This window comes from Motacilla alba, chromosome 17 (genome assembly GCF_015832195.1).
Source record: "Motacilla alba alba isolate MOTALB_02 chromosome 17, Motacilla_alba_V1.0_pri, whole genome shotgun sequence".
Taxonomy (NCBI): domain Eukaryota; kingdom Metazoa; phylum Chordata; class Aves; order Passeriformes; family Motacillidae; genus Motacilla; species Motacilla alba.
This window is the reverse complement of record NC_052032.1, coordinates 5,829,107-5,853,571: the sequence shown is the minus strand read 5'-3', so window position 1 is coordinate 5,853,571 and position 24,465 is coordinate 5,829,107. Positions and strand designations below refer to the sequence as shown.

Here is a 24,465-nt window from a genome sequence, read left to right as displayed (position 1 = left end):
CCAATCACAGCGGAGAGCCGCCCGCCGCCGCGCCAATCGGAACGCGCCCGGCTCGGGGATGCGGCGGCGATCGCGGCGGAGCGGGAAGGGAAGGGGCGGGGAGCGCGGCGCGAGTTCCTATTGGCGGGCGCTGACAGCTCCCTCCGCCGCCGCCGCCGCCTTTAAAGGGGCCGCGCCAGACGCCCGCGCCCCCGCCCGCCGAGGCGCTGCCGGGGCTCACGCACTCTGTCTGAAGCCGTAGCCCTTTTAAGCGGCGCGGAGCGGGCGTCACCCGGCGCTATAAAAGGCGGCGGCGCGGCGGGCGCGGTGACAGCGGGGGCGCGGCACGGCCGGGGCCGCTTCGGGGCCGCCATGGAGTTCAACGTGAAGAAGCTGGCGTCGGACGCGGGGGTCTTCTTCTCCCGCGCCATGCAGGTGAGGCGGGGCGCCACGGCAGCGGCCCCGCCCGGAGGCTGCGGGGCGGGGGATCCGCGGGTCTAGGCCCTGGCGGAGCCGGGGGGGTTCGCTCGGGCCCGGCGGGGTGGAGAGGGAGCTCGGGGCTGGGCGGGTCCGTCTGCGTGAGCCGCAGCCCCCGGAGCACCACCCGCAGGTGCAACCCCTCGGGAGCATCGCCCCCGGCCGTGGCTCGGGGGTGCCGGGGAAGGTCCAGGGAGAGCCCCGGGGTGGCCCTCGGGAGGGGGACGGGAGTGCGGGGACAGCCGTGCCTGGCGCTTGTTGACCTTAAACAAAGCTGCGCGGTCTGGCCTGCGGCTGCTTTGTCCGTGCCCAGACCCGCCGGGAAGGGGAGCAGAGATCTGGAAGAGCTGCCCAGGGAGGACGTGGAGTCTCCCGCTCTGGAGACGTTCCAAACCCGCCTGGACGCGCTCCTGTGTCACCTGCTCCTGGTGACCCTGCTCTGGCACGGGGCTGGGATGGGATGTTCTCAAAGGTCCCTTCCTACCCCAGTCATTGTGGGCTCCTGTGGGATGATCCCTGTCACTGTGGAGGTGCCCGCACCTGGTATGTGCTTCAGGAAAACCCTGGGACGTTCAGGGATGGGAAGGAGCTGCTGGGAGCCGCAGGTCGGGTCTCCCGGGGCTGCTGGGGCATCGCTCGGAAATGGCAGGAGCTGAGTCGGGGGGTTAGGCTGGAATTAGGAAAAAGCTCTTCCCCCAGAAGGTGGTGGAGCACTGAACAGGCTCCCTGGGGAATGGTCACAGTCCCAGGGCTGTAGAGCTCCAGGAGGTTTTGGACAATGCTTTCAAGCACAGCGGGGGATTCTTGGGGCTGTTTCTGTGCAGGGCCAGGAGTTGTACATTGATGATCCCTGTGGGTCCTTCCAACGCAAAACATTGTGATATTCACTAACCTGAGATCAGGAGCTTCTGGGGATGAAGTAACCCCCCTCTGGAGCTGTGAAGAAATTTGGGTACACATGAGCGGCAGACATGCAGCAGGTGGTGAGATGGAGCTGCTGAATGTATTCATTTCTTGGGCATAACGAGTGAAAAACTGCTCTTGTTTGGCCAGGAGAGGAGAGAGGCAGGTCAGAACTGGTTGGGATCCTGCCTGGAAGGGGAGGTCCAGCTGGTGGCTCTGGGACTGGGCTTCTTGCTCTGCCTATTGTGTGGGGGCTGGTAAACAAAGAGAGCAGAGCTGCCTCGTTCCAGACCTTCTGTGCAGTGGAGTAATTCTGGCTCTGTTGAGGACCGGTCTCCTGTGAGCAGATATCACCTCCTGCAACCGTGCCAGTGAGTCATACGTTATGAAAAGGGGAGATATTAACTACAGGTGCAAAATAGGGAGCAGATGGAAAACCTAAAGATGCTGTTCTCATGCAAATGACCTTGGATGCAGAAGAAATGCTGGAAAGAAATCTTATGTTTAGAAGCCCTATTGTAAGTCTCTGATAAGTGTTTTTTAGCTGCAAGGCGTAGGAAGAAGACAGGCCTGGGAACAGTGTCTGCACACAGTGATTCCAGAGCAAGGAGGCGTTCATAAATCGTGGCTGCTGCCTGCTACACCTACTCCACTGTCTCGTACATGAATATTCATATGCCTAATTACAGTAGTAATTTCTTGAAACCAAATGAGCGCTGGCACTTGTGGACAGCGAGCAGGTGTGTAAGGAGGGGGAACTGGAAAGAAGATCTCTGAGGCTGAAAACCACCTCATGAGGGGTCACTGCTGGGGGAATTCAGCCTTTTTGGGTGCCCACGGAGCCCTGGTGTGGGTGAGCCCTGCCCCATCTCCCCCAGAGCCACCGCTGCCAGCCGAGCTCTGCTGTGGGCAGTAAGGGCTGGGTTTGTAGCCCTCTTTAGCACTGCAGATCTTCTAGGATGGGAATAAGCTGTCCAGAAAAAGCTGTTTTCTGTAGTGTTTGGAGATGCTTTCTCCAGCTCCAGGCATTTAACAAAGTGATGTTTTACTGGAACTGCAGTGACTGGGAGATAAATGGGCTGGCCATTATGTGCTGCTCCACTCAGACAGCATTTGCTCCTGCTGTCTGGCAGAGCTGTCTGACCAACACAGGAGCTTCACTTCAACTGGAGTTAGGGCTCAGCCAGGGGGAAAGAAGACAGGGTATGGTCAGCACAACACCTCTGGGCTGGCTCAGGGCAGGAGCTGGTTTTGATTCTGTCAAATACAATCCAATGTAGGTGCTGGAAGAATGATTTTGGACTAGGCTCCTCGTGACAAACCCAATCAAAACAGCTCAAACCCACTGCTTCCTTTACCTGGCTCTTCCTTGCTCAGGCTTCAGTCACAGGACTCCTCCAGAAGAGCAGAGCAGACAGGAAAGTTGGGGTAGGAAAGCAGGGGACAGCTCTGCTACCCTGGGAGCTTCTAGGCTGGGGCACTGCAGGGGTATAGAGCTTGTGTAGGATTCAGCATTCACCTGAGGATGGCCTCTGCTGACACTTGCACCATCAGATCTGTTCTCTCTGAGGGGACACAGCACCTGCAGACAGACTCCAACAGGTCACTCTTCATCTTCACTTGAAGAAGGGCCTTTGATCAGATGCACCTTCAGTTATCAGGAGTGGGTCTGATCCCACACCTTGGCCAGTGGGAGCTGTGTGGTCACACATTGGGTTTCTCTGCTCTAGAGAGGCTGCAAGCCAGGCTCTTTCAGGGAGGTCTGCAAATGACTGTAGGTGTCTGTCTTTTGTCAGTTCTGATGTAAACAGGCTCTGGGTGAAGATGCCCAAGGGTGAATGCAGCTTTTGGGTGCTTATCCTCCCCTAATGTCATTACTAAAACAGCTAGAGGCTGACTTACTCATCTTGAAGCCCCTGCAGACAGACAGACTCCCCCAGCTCCCTGAACTCTGGTGATAAAATAGACTTTTATCATTTGCAGTTAAAATAAACCCTCTGCTTGCCAGCCTTATTAGTGCTCACACTTTAAAAGTTGAGAGAGCAGAAGGTGACCCAAGGGAAGGACGAGGTCTTGGTGGGGACACAGCCAGGACAGCTGACCCAAGCTGCCCAAAGGGATATTCCATACCACAGGACATTGCTCAGCAATAAAACCTGAGAGAGAGGAGGAGGTGGGACATTATTATAGAGCACATTTGTCTTTTGGGATAACCTGGACATGGGCTGGGGCCCAGCTTCCCAGGAAGTGATCACACATCACCTCAGATGGGAAGAAGACAAGAAAATCTTTTGGTTTCTTTTGCTTCCACACACAACTTTTTCTTCATTAAACTGCCTTTATCTTGAACTATGAGGTTTTTTCATCTTACTTTGAACTCCCCTGTTCTGCTGAGGAGGGAGATGATAGAGAGGCTTGGTGGCACCTCACGTCCAGCCAAGGTCACCCACCACCGCAGTGTTTTTCCTCTCCTGAATGCCTGCTCATGAGTTAACCAAGCTGTGCCTGTTAATGGCTTCCTCCTGTCCTCTAGCACAGTTTCACTTGGCTCCCAGCCTGGCTTTCCTGCCTCCTGGTGACCAAATACTTGGAGCAGACTCTCTATCTGGTCCAGAGTTGCTGAAAATCAGATAGTTTTCAGATGCTGTGGCTTCTTTCCTACTGCAAACTTGTGCAAAGAGGGAGCTAGACTTGCTGAACTGACTGTGTTGTGCTTTTGATCACCAAAATAGCAAATGCTACTGTGTTTTGGGCACTTTGAGTTATTTGGAGTCTTTGAAAAACCCAGCAGTCTGAATCTACTGGCAGCTACAGGAGCCTATGCCTGGTTTAAGTCTCCCGGCCCCAGTTTGGTCTTTGTAATTTAAAGTGGAAAGTCATAAGTAATATCCAGCTGGACAAAATGGGGACCCTGCAAGTGGTACCAGGGCCTGAGCTCTGCCCCCAGATCCTCTGCAAGGGGGCTGCAGCTGTCCTGTCAGAGATACAGCATACAGGCCTGGGCTTTTAGTATACTGGGATTTTATTCCCCTTTTAAGGGAATGAAGGTGCTGGTGCTTTCAGCATGGGCTGTTCTAAAGCCTAATTCTGTCCTTCAGTCACAGGCCCTGATCTGTGATCTGTACCTGTAGTGCAGAGGGGCCCCTCCAGCTCAGCACTGCTTGCTAACCCTCCTGACACCCCAGACTTGTGTCTGCCAACTCTTTTGGGGAAGGGGCTTTTCCCCAAGCTGTGAATGCTCAGGGCAGCTGCTCTGCCTGCAGTCCAGCCCATCCATGCTCCTGTTGGGCCTGTGGCCCAAGTGCTGCTTTCCTGCTGGGTCACCCTGTTTGTCCATCTGGGCCCTGATAAAGCATCTCTTGTTCCTGCTGGCCAGCCAAGCCTCCCAGAGGAAACCCAACCTTTGGCTGAATTATTGATGTCCTGGAATGCAGCACAGCTCTGCTCTTCCTGGAGAGTGAGAGTGGCACTGACAAAAGGCTGCCCTGCATTATTAAGCACCTGCTCTGGGTCAGCTGCAAGGATGTTTCCTGCAGGGGAGCAGCCTCAGCACTGCCACCTGGCTCAGGATCCCAGGATGCAGATCTGGGAATTGGTTCAGAGCTGTTGACCCACTCCTCAGGCTCTAGAAAACAAATGGGAGTAGTTCTGCCACAGCAGGATGGAGGAGCTGGGGGTTCTTCTCAGCACTGCAATTGCCTGTGCTCTGCCAGGCCTGCCTCTCTCCCCAGGGATCTGCACCAAGCCTGTAAATCACCTTGACAAAACCCAGCATCACTCCCATTTTTGGCAATCTCTTGTAAAAGACAGCAGTGCTTCTAGTCTGGGAGCAGCAAGATATAAAATACTCCAAATCTGTCTTTTTACAGTCAAGAGGCTTGAGAGTATGATTGGTTCATTTCTCCTGCCTCTCTTGGTGTCACAATGAAATATTTTTAATCAAATTTCTGTGTTGCGAAAACAGATTCTCAAGAATAGAAATTCTTTACGGGAGAGCTCTGCCTGAAGTGCTTGAGTAGCCAAATTTCATAAACTGCTGTTCTTCTACCCTTCTTTTCTCTGGGCTGCCAGGTAAGAAGGGACCAGCAGCTGAGATCTGTTGCCACCCAAAATCTCAGATTTCCACTTGCAGCAGACAAAAACACAAGCCAGCTCACAGGTCAGGGTAACTTACCTGCAATCTCCTGTGCTGGCTGTGCTTCCAGGAGAAGCTTCCTCTGATCCCGTGGCAGGCTGCTCCTGCAGCAGGTGGTCCTGCTCTCCTTGCACTTCATGGCACATCCCCACGACTGCTGTGAAGTCAGGTGGGTTCTCTGAGAGGTCCAAGAAGTCACATTAGAGATCAAATTGAGCTGGATCAGGGACTCTGTGCACAGGGAGGAGGAGGAGGAAGCACTAGGCAGGGACAGCACCCAGGGCAGCCCCTGCAGTGAGGCACCAAGCACCCAAGGCTGTGCCTGGGCTGGGTTCAGCACATCCAGCTCCTGGCCAGGGGTCAGGGGCACACTCAGGGAGTTCAGTGTCAGTGGAGTCACAGCCATTCCTAACCTTCCTGCCCCCCTTTCTAACCCTGAAAGAAAGCCTGAATAAGAGCTTGTTTTCTGGCCTGACCCTTTGCAACCAGGGGCTGTGACTGAGATTCCTGCCCACCCTCCCCTTCTGGCATTGCCAGGCATCCCCAGGCTTGCTGTGACCCTGGTGCTGCCCTCAGCCTTGTTGCAAGACAAACAGCTTCAGTGCCTGACTCGAGATAAGAATTGGGTTTCTGAGTTGTGGCAAATGCTGAGCTGTGACCCCTGCACTGGGTTACACAAAACAGCCACGGAGGACAGTGATGCCAAAGATGTCCCTTGCTAATAGAGCAAAGGACCCCAGAGCTGGAGTGGTCAGGACAGTGGCAGTAGCCCTGTGGAGATGCTGGAGGGCTTCAGCAGTGATCTGGCACTGCAGCAATGCTGTAAGAAGCTGACTCAATTCAGCTGAAAAGAAATTAGGTTTAGGTTTGACAGCTCCAGGGCAGATGCTGGTGCAGGATAAGCCTAAACTGCAGGAAAAGGAGCTGGACTTGAAAGTGAGATGAGGGCTCAAAATGCTGTCTGGGAAAGGGGGGTGAGAGAGACCTACCTGTGCATCAAAGAGTCTTGTTTAGGAAAGATCTTTAACAGATGACTCAAGAATTGATGCCAGATACCTGTGAAGCCCCAGTTTGCTGCATGGCAGTGACTCAGCCCAGCCTGGCAGAGTCTGAAAACAGCCCTGGGCTCCCAGACAGAGGAGAGCAGCCTCAGCCACTGAGAGCCATGTGTGACCCCCAGAGAAATCACAGACCAAACAATGCAAGCACCCTGTCACCTCGAATCTGCTCTTACCCCTGTCCAGCAGTGGCCAGGGGACAATGGCACGACCTAGGTAAAATTACATGGCAGTAACCAGGGGCTGCTGGTGCAGAGAGCAGGCCAGGATCCCTGTCCCTGCAGCTGAGGACCTGTCACCACCCATGTCTGACAAAGCCCTCCAGTGCCTGGAGCTGAATGGTGCCTAACAGGTCGCTGTGTAAACATACCTGGAGGCCCTGTATATCTCTGCCATCTGGTAACAGGACTCCAAGGGCTGTTTGCCCCTGCTCTGGGCTCTCCTTATCTCGCTGGGTTCCCAGCACTGGGCTGGGTGGGGAAGGAAGGAGCTGGCCAGGAAGCCTTCCAGAAGGGCAGCAGACCCCAGATCCAGACCCATGGGAGGGACATCGGCCCAGCTAGAGCTGAGCTCTGGTGAGGGAAGCAGAGAGGAGAGGGTAGCAGTGGTACATGAGACAGGAGCTGCATTTCATCTCAGGGCTTTAGCCAGGCTGTAATCTTTGGCATCTGCCTGTGCCAGTGTTGCACAGCACCATGCCCTGGTGACTCAGCAATGGCATCAGAGACCAGTAACAAGGGTTAAGGGACAGCTGGAGCCTCTGTTGGACCCCAAGAGGCACAGCTGTCCAAAGGGTCTGTTAGCATGATCCAGCAAGATGCTGATTCTGTCAAGAGCAGGGAATAGTGCTGAAAAATACACTGAAATTGGCCAACTTCACTGAAAGGAGCAAGAGGGAAAAGGGATGGGACGATAGGGAATGGGCTCTTCTCTCAGAAATCCCTCAAGGAAGCAATGCAGGGGGTCCAGGCCATCTGAGGCTGCATCTGACAAACCTGGTCAGATGCCACTGCCCAGTATGAAAACACTGGAGACTTTTACCACCTAATTCTCCCTACTGCTAATTTTAGACTTAAAAGGCATTGCAGAGTGAGGGATTGTCCATTGCCAGTATCAATCTGAGTGCTGAGAAGAGTTGGACAGTGCTGTATTTCAATTCCCTGTTTCAGCGTGTGTCCCAGAAGGAGAGTCACTTGCTGAAAGTGGTTTTATCTAAATGCTAAGTTTGAGTCTCCTGATTTCACGTGGTAGTGGCATTCCTGACCCCTTGAGTTTGCAGGACACAGAGTTGGTCGGTAGGAGATGAAGGGATTTAGCACCTTCTCTCATGTGAAGGATGTCTGTTGCTCTCCTGCATGAAGCAGTGGAAGCCATGTGCATATTTAAATAGATCCCTCACAACTGGAGTATTTCTGTACTAGACCTTATTAAAAATTACTTATTCTGGATCACCTCTCACACCTGGAGTCTATTTATAACCCAATGCTTGTTCTACTCTTGGGCAAAAAATTTGCCCTCTTCCCCTGAAAGATGCCTGGGAAAAAAAAATAATGATACCTTGAAGGGTTTTTAACTCTATTCTAAGGTAAATACACAAGACAAAAGCAGCTTCACTTTCCCTCATTAGCTCTCCAACACACTGTAAATCTGCTTTGGAAGAACAGACCTAATGACTGCCTTCTTCCTGCAGTTCACTGAAGAAAAGCTGGGCCAGGCTGAGAAGACTGAACTTGATGCCCACTTTGAAAACCTCCTGGCCAGGGCAGACTGCACGAAGAACTGGACAGAGAAGATCCTGCGTCAGACTGAAGTTCTGCTACAGCCAAACCCCAGTAAGTGCAGCTTCTCCTAAGGCTTGAAGGACAAATGTCACTTGCAGCTCAGTGCTGAAAGACGTGGCCTCTGGCAGGGAGCCCTGTGGAGTTTGTGGGGTTTGGGAGAAACGAGTTCTTGCAGGGCCTGTCCTTCTTCCCTGAGCAGCTGAGAGCACCTCACAGCCTGGCAGTGCCCCGGGGCAGGGACACCTGCTCCTGGCACTGCTGCCTGCTGTCCAGTGCATCACTGAGCACTGCTTGGGCTGGGCTATCATCAATCCCAGTTCAGGGACCCTCTTTCACCTCCCTGGTGTCCCCACTCCAGGTGCCAGAGTAGAAGAATTCCTGTATGAGAAGCTCGACCGGAAGGTGCCTTCCCGGGTCACCAACGGGGAGCTGCTGGCACAGTACATGACAGAGGCAGCCAGTGACTTTGGGCCAGGGACACCTTATGGTAAGTCAGCCTGGCTAATGAAGAAGTCTTGGGAATCCATCCCTTCCCAAAAGAATATCCCTAACACTGTTTTGCATTGAGATGTCTGCAGCAGGCTCCTTCCTGACCACACAGAGCATCTTCCTGCTCCTAAGTGCTCCAGTTGTCCCTTCCTGGGGGAGGTTTGGGCTTCCTTAGCACACAGACACAGCCTTCACTTCCAGCTGTCCTTGCCCCTGCCGTGAGCTTTGTTCCTGCTCTCCAAATCAATAGTTGTTCAATAGTGAGTCCTGTTACAGCCAGAGCAGCCGTAGCTGCATCTATAGCCAGCACTGCCTAATCAACTCATGTTTTCTGCTCTGGTGCTTTTTAATTTGCTGCTCTGTTCCTGTGCCTCTGTTTTACGAGGCAAAGAAGGATCAGTCTGCGCAAGCAGGTAGAGCAGTAAAATACATCAGTGGCATGAGTGCCTCAGCAGGTAGATAAGATCAGAGCTGCCCTGGGAGCAGTGAAAAGCTGCCTCAGGCCAACAGCAGAGTGGGCAGGGCTGGAGCTGGGGTGGGACAGGCACTCAGCTTGCCCAGGCCAGGCACAGCTGTGCCTGTGTCCCCCAGCACGGCAGTGTGGAAGCTGTGGCTGAGCTGGCTGAAGCCAGCACATGGCAATTGGTTTCTCTGGAGCTGAAGGTTCCTGTTGTTGCAGGAAAGACTTTGATAAAAGTTGGAGAGACTCAGAGGCGCTTGGGCGCAGCAGAACGGGAATTCATCCGCTCTGCCTCCATCAGCTTCCTGACCCCGCTGCGCAACTTCCTGGAGGGGGACTGGAGAACCATCTCTGTGAGTGTGGCACCAGGGCAGGGCAAGCTTGCCACATCCCTGGAGACAAGGAGGGCAGGGGGAGAGGGAAGCAGTGCTAGGAGAACCCCTTTTCTTTCCTTATGGTAAAGGATGACTCCATACCTCTCCCCTTAAAGAATGCAAGGATGAGGGAAGTACCAACCCGAGATCTGCTCAGGTTTCCCCTCTGATAGGGAAGGGTTGCCTTCTGATGTGCATGAGGAAAGTAACTCATTTCCCCACTCCTGCAGCTTGTGGGCACCACCCATCACAGGCTGCCCTGTTTCCAGGAGGTTATCCTGTATCCCTGGCAACCAGCCCCAAAACTCTTGCTGAGGAGATGAGCATAGCAACTGGTTCTTTCTCCTTGGCATGTTTTAATAAAGAAATAGATTTGATTCCTAGGTGATACCACACCCCCTCCTCAACCCTGCCTCTAAGCAGTGTGCTCTGAGCCATCTCCTGTCCCTTCCAGAAAGAGAGGAGGATCCTGCAGAACCGACGCCTGGATCTGGATGCCTGCAAAGCCAGGCTGAAGAAGGCCAAAGCTGCCGAGGCAAAAGCAGCGGTAACTCCTCCCCTCATTTCCCTCCCCATCCTCCTGGCCCCAGGGCTTGGCTCACATGGTCAAAAATTAAGTTACCCTGCTGTGTCCTGTCTCTGGCAGGCATGGGTGGGGGAATTCCTCATCTGGGGTGGAAGGGAGCTGGGAGCAGGAGCCATGTGCCTGTTTCTGAGATGTCCTCCCTTGGGGGGATTGTTGAAGCAAACAGTTCTGAGCTTCTGGAGTCTGGAAACTTGCACTTGGCCCAGGCTCCTGCCTCCTGACTGATCAGGGTTGCTGGATGAGTTGTGCTGGTAACTAAAAGGCTGCATCTTCTGAGGACTTGCTAATTTTCACGGGGGATCTTAAACCAAGCCAAGAGAGAACTGAGCTGGGAGGTGCACAAGGGAAAGGCTGCTGGAGCTCTGCAGCAGTCCCAGCCCGTCAGACTGGTTAGGATTCTGCCAGCTCCCAGGCAGGAGTGCTGTGGGAGCCTGTAAGGGGTGGCCAGGGTCACACTGGCTACAAGGTCTGTCCCTGAGCCTCTCTGCTCACTCAGTTCATGGTGCTCTAGTTACAGGCTGCTCTTGCCCTCTGGCTTTGGGGAATCCATCACACTGGGCACTGATGGGTTCCCTGGAGGGCCTGGTTGGAGCTGATTGTCATCCTGTAGAGCTCTGGCTGCTGGCACAAGGACCTGCCAAGTTCTGCTCTTGCCTTGGGGCCAGGAGCTCAACTGGCAAATGTGTGCAAGTCAGAATCAGACTGTCCTTGTCACTGGGTCTCTGGGATGCCCTGGGATACCAGCCCAGCAGCCCTGCTATGAGCCTGTTTCTCGCCATCTGCCAGCTGGGCCTCTGGCCTTGTCTCACCCTGGGTAGCCAGTTCCCAGGTGTTTCCCTTTCCTCCAGCTCTACTTACATCCATGGCAGATGGGGAAGCTGTGCTAAGCTCAGCAGCCCTGACAGAGTGCTCAGACCTATGCAGGACAGCTGTGAACAGAAGTAGTAGCTGCCCTTTTAGAAAAGCCTCCTCCAATCAGCCAGGTCCCCAGATCCTCTGAAAGTAACTTCAGGAATCCCCCATTCCCCTTCTGGAGGGGACAGTGCCCCCAGTCTCAGGGGAAACTGGTGGCCATTGCTTTATCTTTAAAGTCAGATCAGAGCAGGAATTCAGATACCTCCTGTGCTTCCTCCCTTTCCACCCTCTTTATCTTGCTTCCTACAGGAGGTGATCCCAAGGCCTCTCACCTGTGCACACACCCCTGGTTTAGGGACTCCCCTGTAGCTAGAAAAGAAAAACTTGATTTCCCACTGGAACTTTTGGGGTGCCCCAGGCAGGTGCAGAGCCAATCCAGGCTTTCCAGGGTGTCCTCCCCAAGCCAAGCTTCAAAGTAGCAGAGTGGCTGAAACCCTGACCACGGCAGCAGAGCACATTCAGCTGCTGCTGTGGGGACCCATCTCTCACCCAGCTCAGCCTAAAGGTGGAGTCCCTGGGCTCTGGGTGCCTCCCTGACTGCTGGATGACAAGGTGGAAGCTGCCAGCAGGGGAGAGCTGCTTCCTCTGCTCTAAACACCTCATCTAGATCACAGCATTCCCTGTAACATGCCTGGAGTCCTGTGTCACACCTCCCCATCCAAGCTGAAGTATCCCAGCTCTCCCAGCTCACCTCTCTCTTGCTGCTCTTTCCCCTCTGTAGTGCAAATTCGTGTTCCCACAGCTTCTGTCTCCTGATGCCCCTGGAGCTGCTGCCCAGACCCGTGAGCTGCTGTGGAGCACCTGGGCTTGTGCATTTCCCACGGACTCTGTGCTTTGTCCTCCTGTTGATGCTGTTTTGTTTACTAACCTTTTTGTTTTGTTTCTTTGTGATTTGCTCAGTGTGAGGGAGATGTGAGTATTGACTGTGCTAACAGTGCTGTGATTTTTTTTTTTTTCCTTTAACACCTCTCATTGTCTCTTTCCCATTTTTAAAAAGAAAATTCATATCTCCTCTGTCCTGTTGGGACTGGCCCTGGAGCATGTTCTGAGTGTGATCAGGGCTGTGGCTGCCTGGGGAAGGTGCTCCAGAAGGGTGGCAGTGTCAGAGATGTGCCTGCAGCCCCTCTGGAGCATCCCTTGGGTCCATCCACGTTGCCTGCAAGCAGTGCTCAAGAGAGGCAGGGGCTCCCCTGAAGACCCCCTCGGGCTCCTCCAGCTGCAGGCAGGAGGAGCTGGGGTTTGGGTGGCCAGTCCCTCTCTGGAAGGGCAGCCCAGAGACAATGACAGGCAGGATGATCTGGTTGTGCTGCTGTTCTGCCCCTTTTCCCCATTAGCAGAGTGGAAGGGGGAGGGAGGTGGGTCCCTTTTGATCACTGCTTGCAAATACAACTTCTCCATGCACAGAAGTACAAGAGAAGCTTGCCTCCTTCATCCCATGTGCTGTGACTGGTTTTGGGACTCCCTGGAGACCAGGGAATGGGAGGAGAGGTTTCTTCACTTGCTCTTGATCTTCAAAAACCAAAAAGCATCAGCAGCTATTTCTCTGAAACATCCTTTCTCCCCACAGGGAGGAGTCCAGCCTACTTACTGTGCTGGCCTCAAACCTCACTGGTGCATTTTTCTCCCTATATTCAGGTTTAACTTGCAATAGGAATTGCTCCTCCTTATTCCTTCCTCCAGCCATCCCTAAAACTCCTAAATGGTATGGAAAAAAATAATGGTTGGGGCTGCCTGACTGCTGTTCCACACACTGGTCACTCATTGCAGCTGGCTGCTTGGGGCCCAGCAAAGTGGGTCAGTGTGTATGAGTGGATCTGGGTGACTGCAGAGAGATTAACCTGGGAGAGGGAATGAGGGCCTGAGGGGATTAACAGCAGAGCTGGGATCCAGCAGGACCGTGCCAGCCCTGCACAGCAGCCTCTGCGCAGTAAGGGCTGGCCAGGAGGATTCCTGGTGCCAGGCAGCTCCTTGGTTGTCCCTGTAGGTAGTGCTGCAGCCAGAGGCCATCCCAGGAGGAGGCCTGGTCTCACCTGAAGAAAAGCAGCACAAAAACCACAGTGGTGGTTAGTGAGCCCATAACTGGGGGGTGGACGGGAGCCATTGCACTTCCAGGGAGGAAATCTCCCGAGTGCTCAAGGCTTGGTGCCCCAGGGCAGAAGTTTAGCTATGGAGAAGGAGGTTTGGAGGTTTCCTGACCTCTGGGATGAAAACTGCTACACTGCCTTTGGCTAGACCTGGCTTGGCTAAGCCATGTGCCTTCCTGGAAACAGCAGATCTGGCTCTGTTAGGAGGAAACGTGGCTTGGAGAGAGTGAGAGCAGGAGCAGGCACTGTGGGAGGGATGCTCCAGTGCTGGTGAGCGCTCCTGCTTTAAGGGCAAGGCCCTGTACAGTGGCTGTAGGCAGGAGACAAGGGAAAGGGAGGTCCTGCCCACAGGACTGAGCTAATGCAACACGAGCAACCTGCTGCCTGCAAGGGAGTGGGAATGCCCTTGGGATGGTGCTGTATGAGCTGACAGCTGTAAGTACAGGCAGAGTTCCTAACAGCAGGAGTGTCTGCTGTCCGAGCCCCAGGCGTGGCTGCACGAGCCAGTCCAGCTCCCGCTGCCCAAGCCCCTGGGCTGTCAGGAGACCTCCCTGCTGCCGCTCAGCAGAGCCTGAGCAAAGCTCCCAGCACAGGCAGCAAAGAAGCCTCTGGTCTCTTGTTGCACCCATCACCCAGTGCCTCCTGTTGGCTCCTCTGGTGCCGTGTACATGACACTCTATTCCCCCCCAGGCTGTGCCTGACTTTCAGGAAACCAGACCTCGTAATTACGTGCTCTCGGCCAGCGCCTCAGCGGTAAGATCACCTCCCCCTGGATACTGCCTCTCCAGCCTCTTCCTGCCCTCTCTCTACCTGACTTAGGCCTAGTGCTCTGCTGTTTTCAACATTTTAATGTGACATGGGCTGCCCAGGCTCTGACTCAGCCTCGAGGATTCGCATCACCCCTGTGGGGGTTCCTGCTCAGGGTCTGGCCCTTTGCAGCTGGGTTTGCTTTCCAAACCAGCTTCCCTGCCAGCCCTCCTCCACGTTTCTAGTGGGGATCTTGTGATGGTTTTTTATTGCTAGGGGAGCAATTGAGAGGAACAGCCCCCAACAGTGGCCTTTCTGGATGCTTCCAGCCGTACACTAGCAGTGTCACACATGTGACTGCCTGACCTGAGCTGTGGTGTCAGTCAAGAGAAACAAAGGTGGAGAATCTCTCTGCCACCAGTGTGAATAACAGTGCAGGTTTGTCTGTTCTGCAAACAGAGGTCATTTTATATAGTTTCATTGTGTTGGCAGCTGTTCCACAGCCAGATGTGCCCGGGGTGGGTGAGAGCCCCCTGTGCCTCCACTCTGTTGCACTGGGTGGATGTGGCCAAGCAATCGACTTCCCATGCTGTGTTCATGGCTCCCCATTGCACAATGTCACATTTCTCGTTAAAATGTTGAAAACTGATCATCTTGCTTCCTAACTAGCATTCAGAACAACACTGATGCCTGCTAATAGAATAATCTGGGAGTGGAAGTGCTGGGGAGTGGGATCTGCTGATATGGAAAAGGACAGCCCAGCCTTCTCAGAAACAAAAACCACAGTGGAAACAAGCTGGATTTGGTTAATGGAAACCCATCCCATTTGGAGACAGAGGTGTGTCTGAGCTGAGAGCATCAGTGTTAGTTCCTAGGGGGATCTGTCCTGACCTTCTTGGAGAGCAATGCTGGGATCAGAAACAGCTTTGCACAGCACTAGAAAATGATTGCCATCAGTCCCAGGCTCAGTGATGAGAGTCCTGCAGAAGAAGCTGACACTGGTGATGCTGCAGCAGCTGCTCAGTTCTCCTGTCTGCTCATGCAGCTCGGAGCCAGCCTGTGCCTCTGGCGTTTCCCTTGGGAAGGTCTGTTCCAAGGGACTGCAGTTAAGCTCCAGGAGACCCAGAGGAGAGAGACTGGGCTTTCCCTGCCTCTGAGCAGAGCAGGGCTAAAGCACAGCTGGAGACAGGCATTTGTACAGTGTGCATTGGCATCTCTTGGCGTGCCCAGACAGTTGGACACGTCCAGCCCTCACCAAAAAGTACCTTGATCTGCTCCTGTTCCATTGCAGAGCTGCTCTGGGGAGCAGGTGCCACACACAGCAACATAACAGGAGAACAGATTCTGTGAGGTTTTTTAGGCAACAAGTGTCTACCCTGGGACATCTGTGCCCAGTTCAGTGCTCCCTCGTCACGCTCTGCTAGTGCTGGTGGCACTGGGCAGTGAGAGCAGGGCTCTGGGAGCACTCCTGCTCTGAGAGTGCAGCCAGCACTGACCCAGTGCCTGTGATGATGGCACGGCAGGGCCTCCTGGCAGGAGTGCCTGTGGGAAACGTGCTGGCCTGACCAGTGTTGGGCCTTGTGCCTTCCAAAACTCTTTCAGAGGCTGCAGTTGGTGGGTGAAGGGCCACCTGAAGTCCAGCTGCACTGGCAGGGGTGACATGAATTACACTTTGCATCTCTAATTAGCGAAACACAGGCTGAGCCCGGCTGCTCCCTGGCTCTGTAGGGGCAGGGCTGCTTTGCTGCAAGCTCAAATCCCAGCATTCATCCCAAAGGGTCAGGCACTGCAGCAGGGTAGGAGCTCTTCATCCTGTTGCTCTGCTTTTCTTCCAGGCCAGAGTCCTTGTGCTACTTCTTAGTGTGCACTGACAGTGCAGAGCAGTGCTGCTGCTCACCTGGCTCTTGAGCTCGGCTCCTTTCTGGAGGGAGGGGTTGGTTATGCCCAAGGTAACAGCTTTGTCTTACAGGTGAGCAAACAGGTCAGCTCTCTCCTGGACCACCCGCCCTCAGCTGGGCTCTGATTTGGATTCTAAATGTACTTTGTTGGTTTTTGGAGAGGTGGATAACACGGTGCTTTTATTTTTTTCCCCTTCCACGACAGGAGGGCTCAGATGGAATTAAATCCAAGAAAAAAAGCACCTCCCTTGTTTTGTATAAGCTGGAGGCTGAGGAGCCATTTCTCCTCTCTCCCACACTGACCTTTTGTTTTTGTGTAAGAAGGTGTACCTGAGCTGTGCAAGCCTGAATGTCCCTTTCTGTCAGACCCTGCCGCGTGCTGTACTCCCAGGAATGACTCCAAGAAAAACATATTGAGTGCCTTAAAGAGGATTCCTCTGGCTTGAGCTGGGGTGTAGGAAGACTGTAGCAGATCATGGCCTTTTCTGCTCTCTGAGCTGTCCAAAAAGGAGCCACAGAGAGTCTGAGCCCAGGGATAGATCTGGGCAAAGCTGGGCTGTCCCAGAACACCACGGGGTCAGAGCTGGAGGTGGCACAGCAAAGGCAACAGAAGAGAAACAAATCTGGCTACAAATTCAGTGGGTGCTGCCCTGATTAAATGGGGCTGCTTGGCTTAGGTAGTGTCCACAGTGTCTGAGTAGGAAGGCCTGGGATCAGAGGGGAGCTTCCCCTTGCTCCAAAACCCTGGGGCTGTGCTGGCAGAGGCCTTGTGCCAGAGAAGCAGTTCAGGATCTGTTTCTCAGCTTCCTACAGGATGCTGCCACCACCTCCTACCACAGTAAGAGCTCTTAGAAGTGGGACTGCTGTCCCCACACGTGGCTGAAATTGGCCAGGCCTTACTCAAACCAATTTGCAATAACAAAACACCCTCATAAAAATCAAAGAAAACACTCACCTCAGCACCCAGACCAGTGCAATAATTCCAATCAAGTAAGAGGGGCTTCACCCCTCCCCAGTGCAGGCAGGTCCTGTGGGTGCTCCTTAAATTGGCTGCTGAAGTCTCTCTGCACCTGGGGCTCCCACAGCCCACCTGAGGACAGCTGGTGAGCAAAGCTCAGCTGGGAGAGCCTGCTCCAAGCATGGCCTGCTCTCCCTCTGATACCCATGGCCAGCACAGGTGCCCCCAGTGCAAATTCAGCTGTGTCTGGTGCCCTTCCCAGGCCTGCAGAGGTGACGCTGGGTGGTGGAGCTGAGCTCCACAGGGGTCACTGCCCTGGCCCCCCTGGTGTGGGTGTTGCAGGCTGCTGTGCTCCTGGACCCAGGGGATTTCACAGTGCCAGGACTGAGGCAGTAGTTGGCTGCTGAGGAAAGGCCAAGCCAAGGACCTCTGGGAAGGATCAATGTGTTCTTCTGGCTCCTCTCTCCCTTTGCCATTGCTGTGTGTGACTTCTGTTCATTGTTTCGTGTCCTGGAGCCAGATCCCACAAGCAGCTGGAGGTGTCCAGTGTTCTGCTGCCTCGAGTGTGCCCCTGTGGGTGAGGAGAGTAGGAAGGATTTGTGTGATGTTTTGCCTGGCTCAGAGGCAGCATCCAGCCCCTGCTTCCTCCTTGCTGTGCCTCACAGGCCTGTTGGCAGTGCAGGCTGGGTGCATTATCCCATTTCTCTGGACCGTGGCTGAGGAACATTTGCCTCTGTGTGGCCTGAGCTCAAAAAAGCTCACTTGCCTCTCCACAATCCTAAAAAAGGGCTGTCCTCCACCAGCAGCCTCTGCAGCTGCAGCAGAGTGAGGCTGGCTGTGCAGAGGACTCTGCTGTTAATCCTTTTTTTCCTGGAGCCCATGGAATGCAGTGGCTGCAGCAGCCCTGGCAGGGACTCGCTCTCCCGTTGTGAAACTGAGCTCAAGGGTGCAGGAATGAGGGGAAGGGGCATGGATCTGGCAGCTGCTGCTGGGTGAAGGGCTGGCTTGTCCCTGGAGCTGGCCTGCTGTGTCCATGGAGTGTCCCTGCCTGTTGGTGTTAGTGCCGAGTGCTCCACAACGTCTCCAACACTGATCTCCTTTCCTGTTGCTCTGTGGCCCCCACAGCTTTGGAGCGACGAGGTGGAAAAAGTAAGTACCCAGCTGGAATTGTGCTCAAACCTTCTGGGGGTGTTCAGAGGACGGGGGTGCTGTGGAACCCCTCCAGGGAGGATCAGGGGCCACTGCTGTCATTGTGTGCCCCAGCCCTGATCCCTCTGTGTGTTCAGTGCAATGACAGCAGCTTGGGATGAGCCATGGGCCCCTTGGCTGTCCCTGGTGGGAACACTTCCCTGGCATCCAGGTGTGTGTCTGTGTGTGGTGAAAGGAGCTCGGAGCCCTGCACTGTGTGACAGGGGCAGAGGTGGTGCTTGAGGTGTGACCAGCTCTGCTCCTGCGGCCAAGGCTCTGATCCTCCATGTGCCTCTGGGTAGCCCCTGGCCCAATCCATCCAGCTGGCTCCACACAGAGCTGGAGCAAGGACAGAGCACATCCCCAGCTGCTGCAGGAGCAGCTTGGTCGGGGGGGGAGGTTTGAAGCCTCACGGAGTTGATTCTCTCTGGATGAGCTGCACTTACCCTTCTGATCCGTGGAGGCTCTGGAAGGGAAGTGTGACTTCTCCATGGGGATGGATGGAGGGCTGAGACCAAGGTGAGCTCTGTGTGGAGCTCCAGCACTGCATGGAGCTTCCAGAGACACCTTCTGGGCTCCTGTTCTTTCACACCTCAAACACCCCCAGCAGGCATTGCTGTGAAGCCTGAAGTGCAGGATGGCAGAGGTTCTGTGTGCTGTGCATGACAGCAGCTTGTTGCTGTTCCTCCAAAGGCATCTGCAGAATGGACTGGCTGTTCCTGAACCAGCTCTTCCTGTTCTTTAAGTCCTTCAGTCCCTCAAACAAGCTGGCTGCAGTCAGCTATGAGCATGCAAGGATCTGTTCCTCTGTCCTCTCTTTGGGTTATTCTGCTTGGATAGACTGAAGTGTGTAAGTAAATGTTGGAGTTCTCCATGTCTTGGAGAAGCTTGGAAGGGGCCTCCCAGTGACCATCCAGCTCTGGCTTTATAGGAAACTGCATCCTGCAGCTGCTCAGAGTTGGCAGGGAGGGGCAAATCCCAGGCAGCACCAAATGGAGCTGGGTCTGCCTGGCACAAGCTTAAACAGCTCTGAATACTGGAGTCTCAGCTCACGGGAGCAAGGATCACTTGGTGTTTTGAAGGCATTGCACTGTTTTTTTCTGTTACATTCCCTCTTCTCCTTTAAATAATCCCCTTCATACAGAGGATGCAAGAAAATAGATCAGTTGAGTTGTAGCTTAAAATAGACAAATCTGATTACAAGACAGTCCCAGCATTTCTCTGTTGTAGCCTGGCTCTACACTGGTAATGCTGCTCCCAGATGAGAGCTGTGCTGGCCCCAGCAGCTCCTGCAGCTTGTCCTGCTGGGAATACTGGGTCTCCTCTGGGGTCACCAGGGATGTGGCCTCTGCTCTGAGCCTGTCAGCCTGGCTGGATCAGCCCTCTGGGCTCAACTCCAGACATGTCAGTCCTGTGCCAGAGTGGTCAGGGCATTCCCAAAGCAGCAAAAGAACCCCCTGCACTGTGGCAGCTCTCTGATGGCTGCACGCTCCTGGAGGAGGGGAAAGGCTCTTCCCAGTGAGCTGGAGCTGAGTGGCTGTCACTCTTCTGTGACCAGTCACAGCTCATCCCAAGAGGACACCAGCACAGGTGTTAAGGAATGCTGCAGAGAACAGAGAACACCCGGGGATGCTTGTCACCCCTTTCCATCAGCAGGAGGGGAGAGCCAGCCCCAGAGCACTTGGCTGCTCCAGCACTTCTGGAGATCTCCTTGCCAGGATCCACCTGGGCGTTCTGGTACTGCAAAATTGCCCCGGTGTAAATGCTCTCTTTGGTGGGGGGAGAGATGTGAGTCTGAGTCTGTCTCTGAATCCCCAAAGCCTGCTGTGCAGCTGCCTGCTATTCACCAGTGTTGAATTCCTCCTAGCTCAGAATCAGTAACCAGCCCCACAGGAGACCCTTGGGTAGAAGCTGCATCGGGATGTTCATCTCCATTGCAGATTTAATTAGCAGCAGCAGTTTGGTAAATGCTGCCTGGCCTCAGTCTTTGTTCTGTGCTGATAAAAACAAAACCACTGCACTTCCAGAGAGAAGCCTAGGGAGGCTGTCATATTCCTGTTCCTGCAGGTGCAGAACCAGGGGATTCAAGGGACCAGAGCTGGCATGGGACTGACTTCCCACATACCTCAGGATTAACAAAGCCTCCCCATCTTCATGTTCTAGTCTTGTGGGAGTAGGAGCTCCCTTGCTTGAGGCAGCAGTTTTGAGCTGCCATTCCATCACCTGCAGTGGTCCAATGCAGGATTAAGAAGGAATCAGGCTGGAATGCAGCCAGAGGCCTCTGGGATCCCAACCGGGGTCTCTTGTGCCTGCTGCTCAGTGTCACAGCTGCACGGGGATCCTGCAGCCCCCGTGTCTCTCTGCCTAAGGGGGGTGTGGAGGTGGGGGGCTGCAGAGGCAGCACAGGGCTCCTGCCTCGTGCTGCCTGAGCCCCCGTCCTGTTTGCAGGCGGAGCACGAGCTGAGGCTCACCCAGAGCGAGTTCGACCGGCAGGCAGAGGTGACCCGGCTGCTGCTGGAGGGCATCAGCAGCACACACGTGAGTCCTCCTGGGCACCAGGGGCTGCAGAGACTCTTGGCTCCTGCCCAGAGCATCGTGGAGTCCTGCATGTGGAATAGAGGTAGAAGAGGTGGTAAACTGGGGGTACCTCAGGGGAGCAGTAGCTGCAGCAGGAGAGTTTCTGTGCCTGGCAACCAAACGCAGCCCAGCTGAAGATCCTTTTCCCTCCAGGTGAATCATCTGCGCTGTCTCCACGAGTTTGTGGAGTCTCAGACCAACTACTATGCTCAGTGCTACCAGTTCATGCTGGATCTACAGAAGCAACTGGGCAGGTAAGACAAGAGATTGCTTTTACTTCTCTGAGGATTGTTGATCTCCTTAGCCCCAGCTCAGGGCTCTTTCCTGCTCCCATACATAATGTTGGGCAGAAGTTATGAAGTGCCCTCACAGCTCTGACAGAGTTTCTGAGTTTACAGTGGTGGCCAGTCCTGCTGGTGGTGGTGCATTTGGAGCAGGCTTTGCCACTGGATTTTTACATTCCTCTCGAAGCATGATGGCCATGGGAGTTTGAACATTCTCCTCTAAATTAGTCAAATCACACAGGACTCAAATTCCTGTTGCCAAGCAATGAGCCTGAGCATGCTCTGCTGCAGCAGTAACAAATCCCAGATTCCATATTCAGTGCTGCTGGCTCCTCATCCCGTGGGGTGGGCTGGGATGTTGTCTGGGACTGTCACAGCAGCACAGGCCTGACCCAGGAGGGGCTGTTGCCTCTACGTGCTCACTCACACTCCTGTTCCATTCTTTTTCCATGCCTGCAGCTCCAAAGGAGAAATGTAAGTATGATATTGGCCAGGGTGAGCTCTGAGGCTCTCCTTCCTTCAGTGACTCTGGGACCTCTGTGTGATCTCTGCCAGGGCCAGAGCTGTACGCCCTTAGATAACCGAGCCTGAGCTCCATCACTGCCTCTCTCTAGAGAGCCTGCAAAGCCTGGGCGCCTCCAGTTCACCAGCAGCAATGCCCACCCCTTTCCAGAAGAATTAGCGGGCAGAACAGGTAACACAGACTGTGTGAGAGCAGGGCAAGGACACAGCACAAGGGACCCAGGCAAACAGAGGCCAGAGCAGCACCTGCCCAGCCCCCTCTGCAGTGCCACACGTCAGTCTGGTACTCTGCAAGGGGAGAAACAGAGCACTGGAGTCAGAGTGGGCAGTGTCACCTGCTGCACAGCCTCAGCACCTGAGAACTGAGGCTGTTTCCCCACATGCAGGGCAGTGTGGGGATGTTACAGCTGGCTCTGTAGGCTGCAGCTCTCTGAGCATCATCTCTGCAGAGCAGCTGCTGAAAGGAAGAGCTGATAGTGGTTCCTCAGGCTGGAGCCTCACTGAGCTGTGCTCTTTTTTCCCCTGTAAGATTTTCAGGTACGTTCGTAGGCAACGCGGAATCCGCGTCTCCCGCAGGCGTTACCTCTCCTCCAGCTGCTGCTGCCACGCTCCCTGCTGTGCCTACAATCCCAGTGGTGCCCACAATTGTTGGGGTGCCCAACACCGTGGCAGAGGCTGTGCTGAACCCCAATGAAGTCAAGCCTCCTGCCAGCGGGACGCGCAGGGCCAGAGTCCTCTACGACTACGAAGCAGCTGACAGCACTGAGCTGGCACTTCTTGCAGATGAGGTTGGTGGCTTGCCTGCGTGTTGGGTTTGGCTGAAGCTGCCCAGCAGCCCATGGGGTGCCCAACAGGGACTTTGGCTCTTTTTCCTGCCCCTAAGACCTGCTTTATTAATAGTCTTTTCCTGGCTCCCAGTATGTGCTGAGTTGGAGTGAGCTTGTGCTCACAGCCATTTACTAGTTAATATCACCCAAATAACTCCTTCTGTTGAAGCCCAGCTGTACCCAAAATAAAATACTCCAATACTTAATATCTTCACTGCGACCCTCAAAGACAGCTGCCTTATCCACAGCCATGGGATAAGCTGCTGGCTGGAGGCCTGCTCTAACCATGCTGAGAAAAAAAGAAAAATCAGCAAGTTGGAAACTCTTCTGTAGACTGAACTTCCATATTCAGAAGGGATGACATAGCAACATGTAAAAGTACCTTGAGTCACTTTGGAGAATGAAAAAGCAGCAGGGACATCACTGGGCAGTTTTCCATAGATGTTGTGTTAAAGCTGCAGATAGCTCCAGAGAAAGGGCACAGATGCCTGCTAAATGAACTTCAGGAATTACTGTTCTTTCAGTCCTCATCTGACTGAACTTGTTGGCTCTGTGTGCAGAGTGAGGTCCTGTCTGATGTGCTGTCTTCTCTCCCCAGATGATCACTGTGTACAGCCTGCCAGGCATGGATCCAGACTGGCTCATAGGGGAAAGAGGGAACCAGAAAGGGAAAGTTCCTGTCACTTACTTGGAACTGTTAAGTTAAACGTTAAGGAAGAAGAATGTAAAAGCAGAATGCACCCCTCATCTGGCACTTCTAATGCGGATTTCCTCATCCGAGACCATTGCTCTCTTCAGGGTCGACACTCCATTGCTAATATGGGAACTGGGGGAAAGAAGTGGGAATACTTAGGTTATGGTGAGGTTTTGGGAAAGGGCTGATGGCACCCAAGACTCAATTCGTTACCTACCAGTGCAGCCTGCTTTGAGGTTAGTCCTGATGGCACAAGATTCCTTGATTACATTTTCCCTTCCCTGCCCCAGTCTTGTTCCTCCCTGTGGCTTTCCCGGGGTGAGCTCTGTCCCTCAGCAGCTGCTCACCAGTTCCACTCCCCGTGTCAGGTGTGGGTCAGTGCCTGTCTGCCCCTCTCCTCCAGCAGTAGAATTGCCCAAGTCCACCCATGGAGCATTCCAGCGGGGAAGTGTCCCACGCACCCCCTCTGCCCTGTTCCAGCACGCAAGGCAAGGCGGCTGCAGTTAAAATTTAGGAGCCTGTTAAGCCCACCCACCCTGCTGTCCCCTGGGAGACCAGCAATGCACAGCTGGCCAGGAGCCACAGTCACTGTCCTGGGGTGGACACTCCCACCTGCCCCTGTCCCCTGAAGCTGGAAGATTTCTTTGTGAAGACCAACCCGCTACCGTAGGGCCTAACCCCAAACCTCTGTGAAAGGGACCATGCGTCTTGCTTGCATTTCCTCTGGGAAATTGCTCTTGGACTGCAAAGTTTACAAGCCTTTTTACAAGCTTTGCTCCCTGTGTTATTGTCCGGGCTTTTCTTTCAGTGTGTCTGTCCAGGCATGTTTTAGCCTGACTTTATTTCCACCCTGAATCACTGGTTTAATGAATGTTTCCCCTCCCATGTCAGCAGTGAACAGACTTGGTGCATCCTAGTGCAGAAAGGGACAGTCCCCCTGCTGTGACCCCCAACAAGGAGCTGTTCTTGGCCACACACACCCCACAACCCAGGCTCAGCTCAGGTGTGTGTGTGCCTGCTCACTCTGGAATGAACTCTTAGCTAGAGCTCACCTAAAGGACTTCCACTTGATGTGTCACAAGTTTTCCACTCAAGCTGGATGGAAGAGAAACTCACCTGCACCAAACTCTGTTCACACCCTTCCCCAGGTATGTCAGAACTAACTTTGCTTGTTTATTGATCTTTTGCACTTTCCCAAAGGTTTCGTGACCATTCTAATGTAACAGGGCACTGAGCACCTGTGTTTGTGGGGCTCATGGGTTTCAGCACTTATTTGCCAATAAACAAACTGCCTGACCTCCTGCCTCAGCATCTTCTGTGGCCTCAGGGCCGTCCTTGCTCCCCAGCCACGGGAGACAAAGGGAGCAGCGCGGGTGAAAGCAGTGCCCTCCCGCTGCCCCAGGCTTGGAAGCTGGGGTTAAAAGCAAAACAAGGCTGCTCATCCTTCCTGTCCCACCTGACACTCCCAACACACTGTCAGAGCCCTGTGGTTCCTTTCCCAGCTGGCACAGCTCAGTTGTACTACAGCT

General features: G+C 54.1%; 1 protein-coding gene across 12 annotated transcripts; it reads left to right on the top strand.

Annotated features, from left to right (window-relative positions):
- Positions 1–185: 185 nt before the first annotated feature.
- On the top strand, positions 186–24,239 carry SH3GLB2 (SH3 domain containing GRB2 like, endophilin B2). Of its 12 annotated transcripts, none has more exons than XR_005259245.1 (13): positions 186–414; positions 8,243–8,384; positions 8,692–8,820; positions 9,502–9,635; positions 10,111–10,203; positions 12,058–12,069; positions 13,932–13,994; positions 17,906–17,993; positions 20,481–20,570; positions 20,763–20,863; positions 21,353–21,367; positions 21,945–22,203; positions 22,841–24,239. XR_005259245.1 is itself a non-coding variant. In XM_038155954.1 (13 exons), the coding sequence occupies exons 1-13, from the start codon at positions 352–354 to the stop codon at positions 22,946–22,948; spliced, it is 1,233 nt and encodes a 410-aa protein (XP_038011882.1). In that variant the 5' UTR covers positions 189–351; the 3' UTR covers positions 22,949–24,239. The 12 variants fall into 12 exon arrangements, 9 of the variants coding, with proteins under 9 accessions (XP_038011882.1, XP_038011886.1, XP_038011884.1 ...); XM_038155954.1 differs by having other exon boundaries at positions 189–414; positions 17,970–17,993; XR_005259246.1 differs by lacking the exon at positions 12,058–12,069 and having other exon boundaries at positions 187–414.
- The last annotated feature ends 226 nt before the right edge of the window (positions 24,240–24,465 follow it).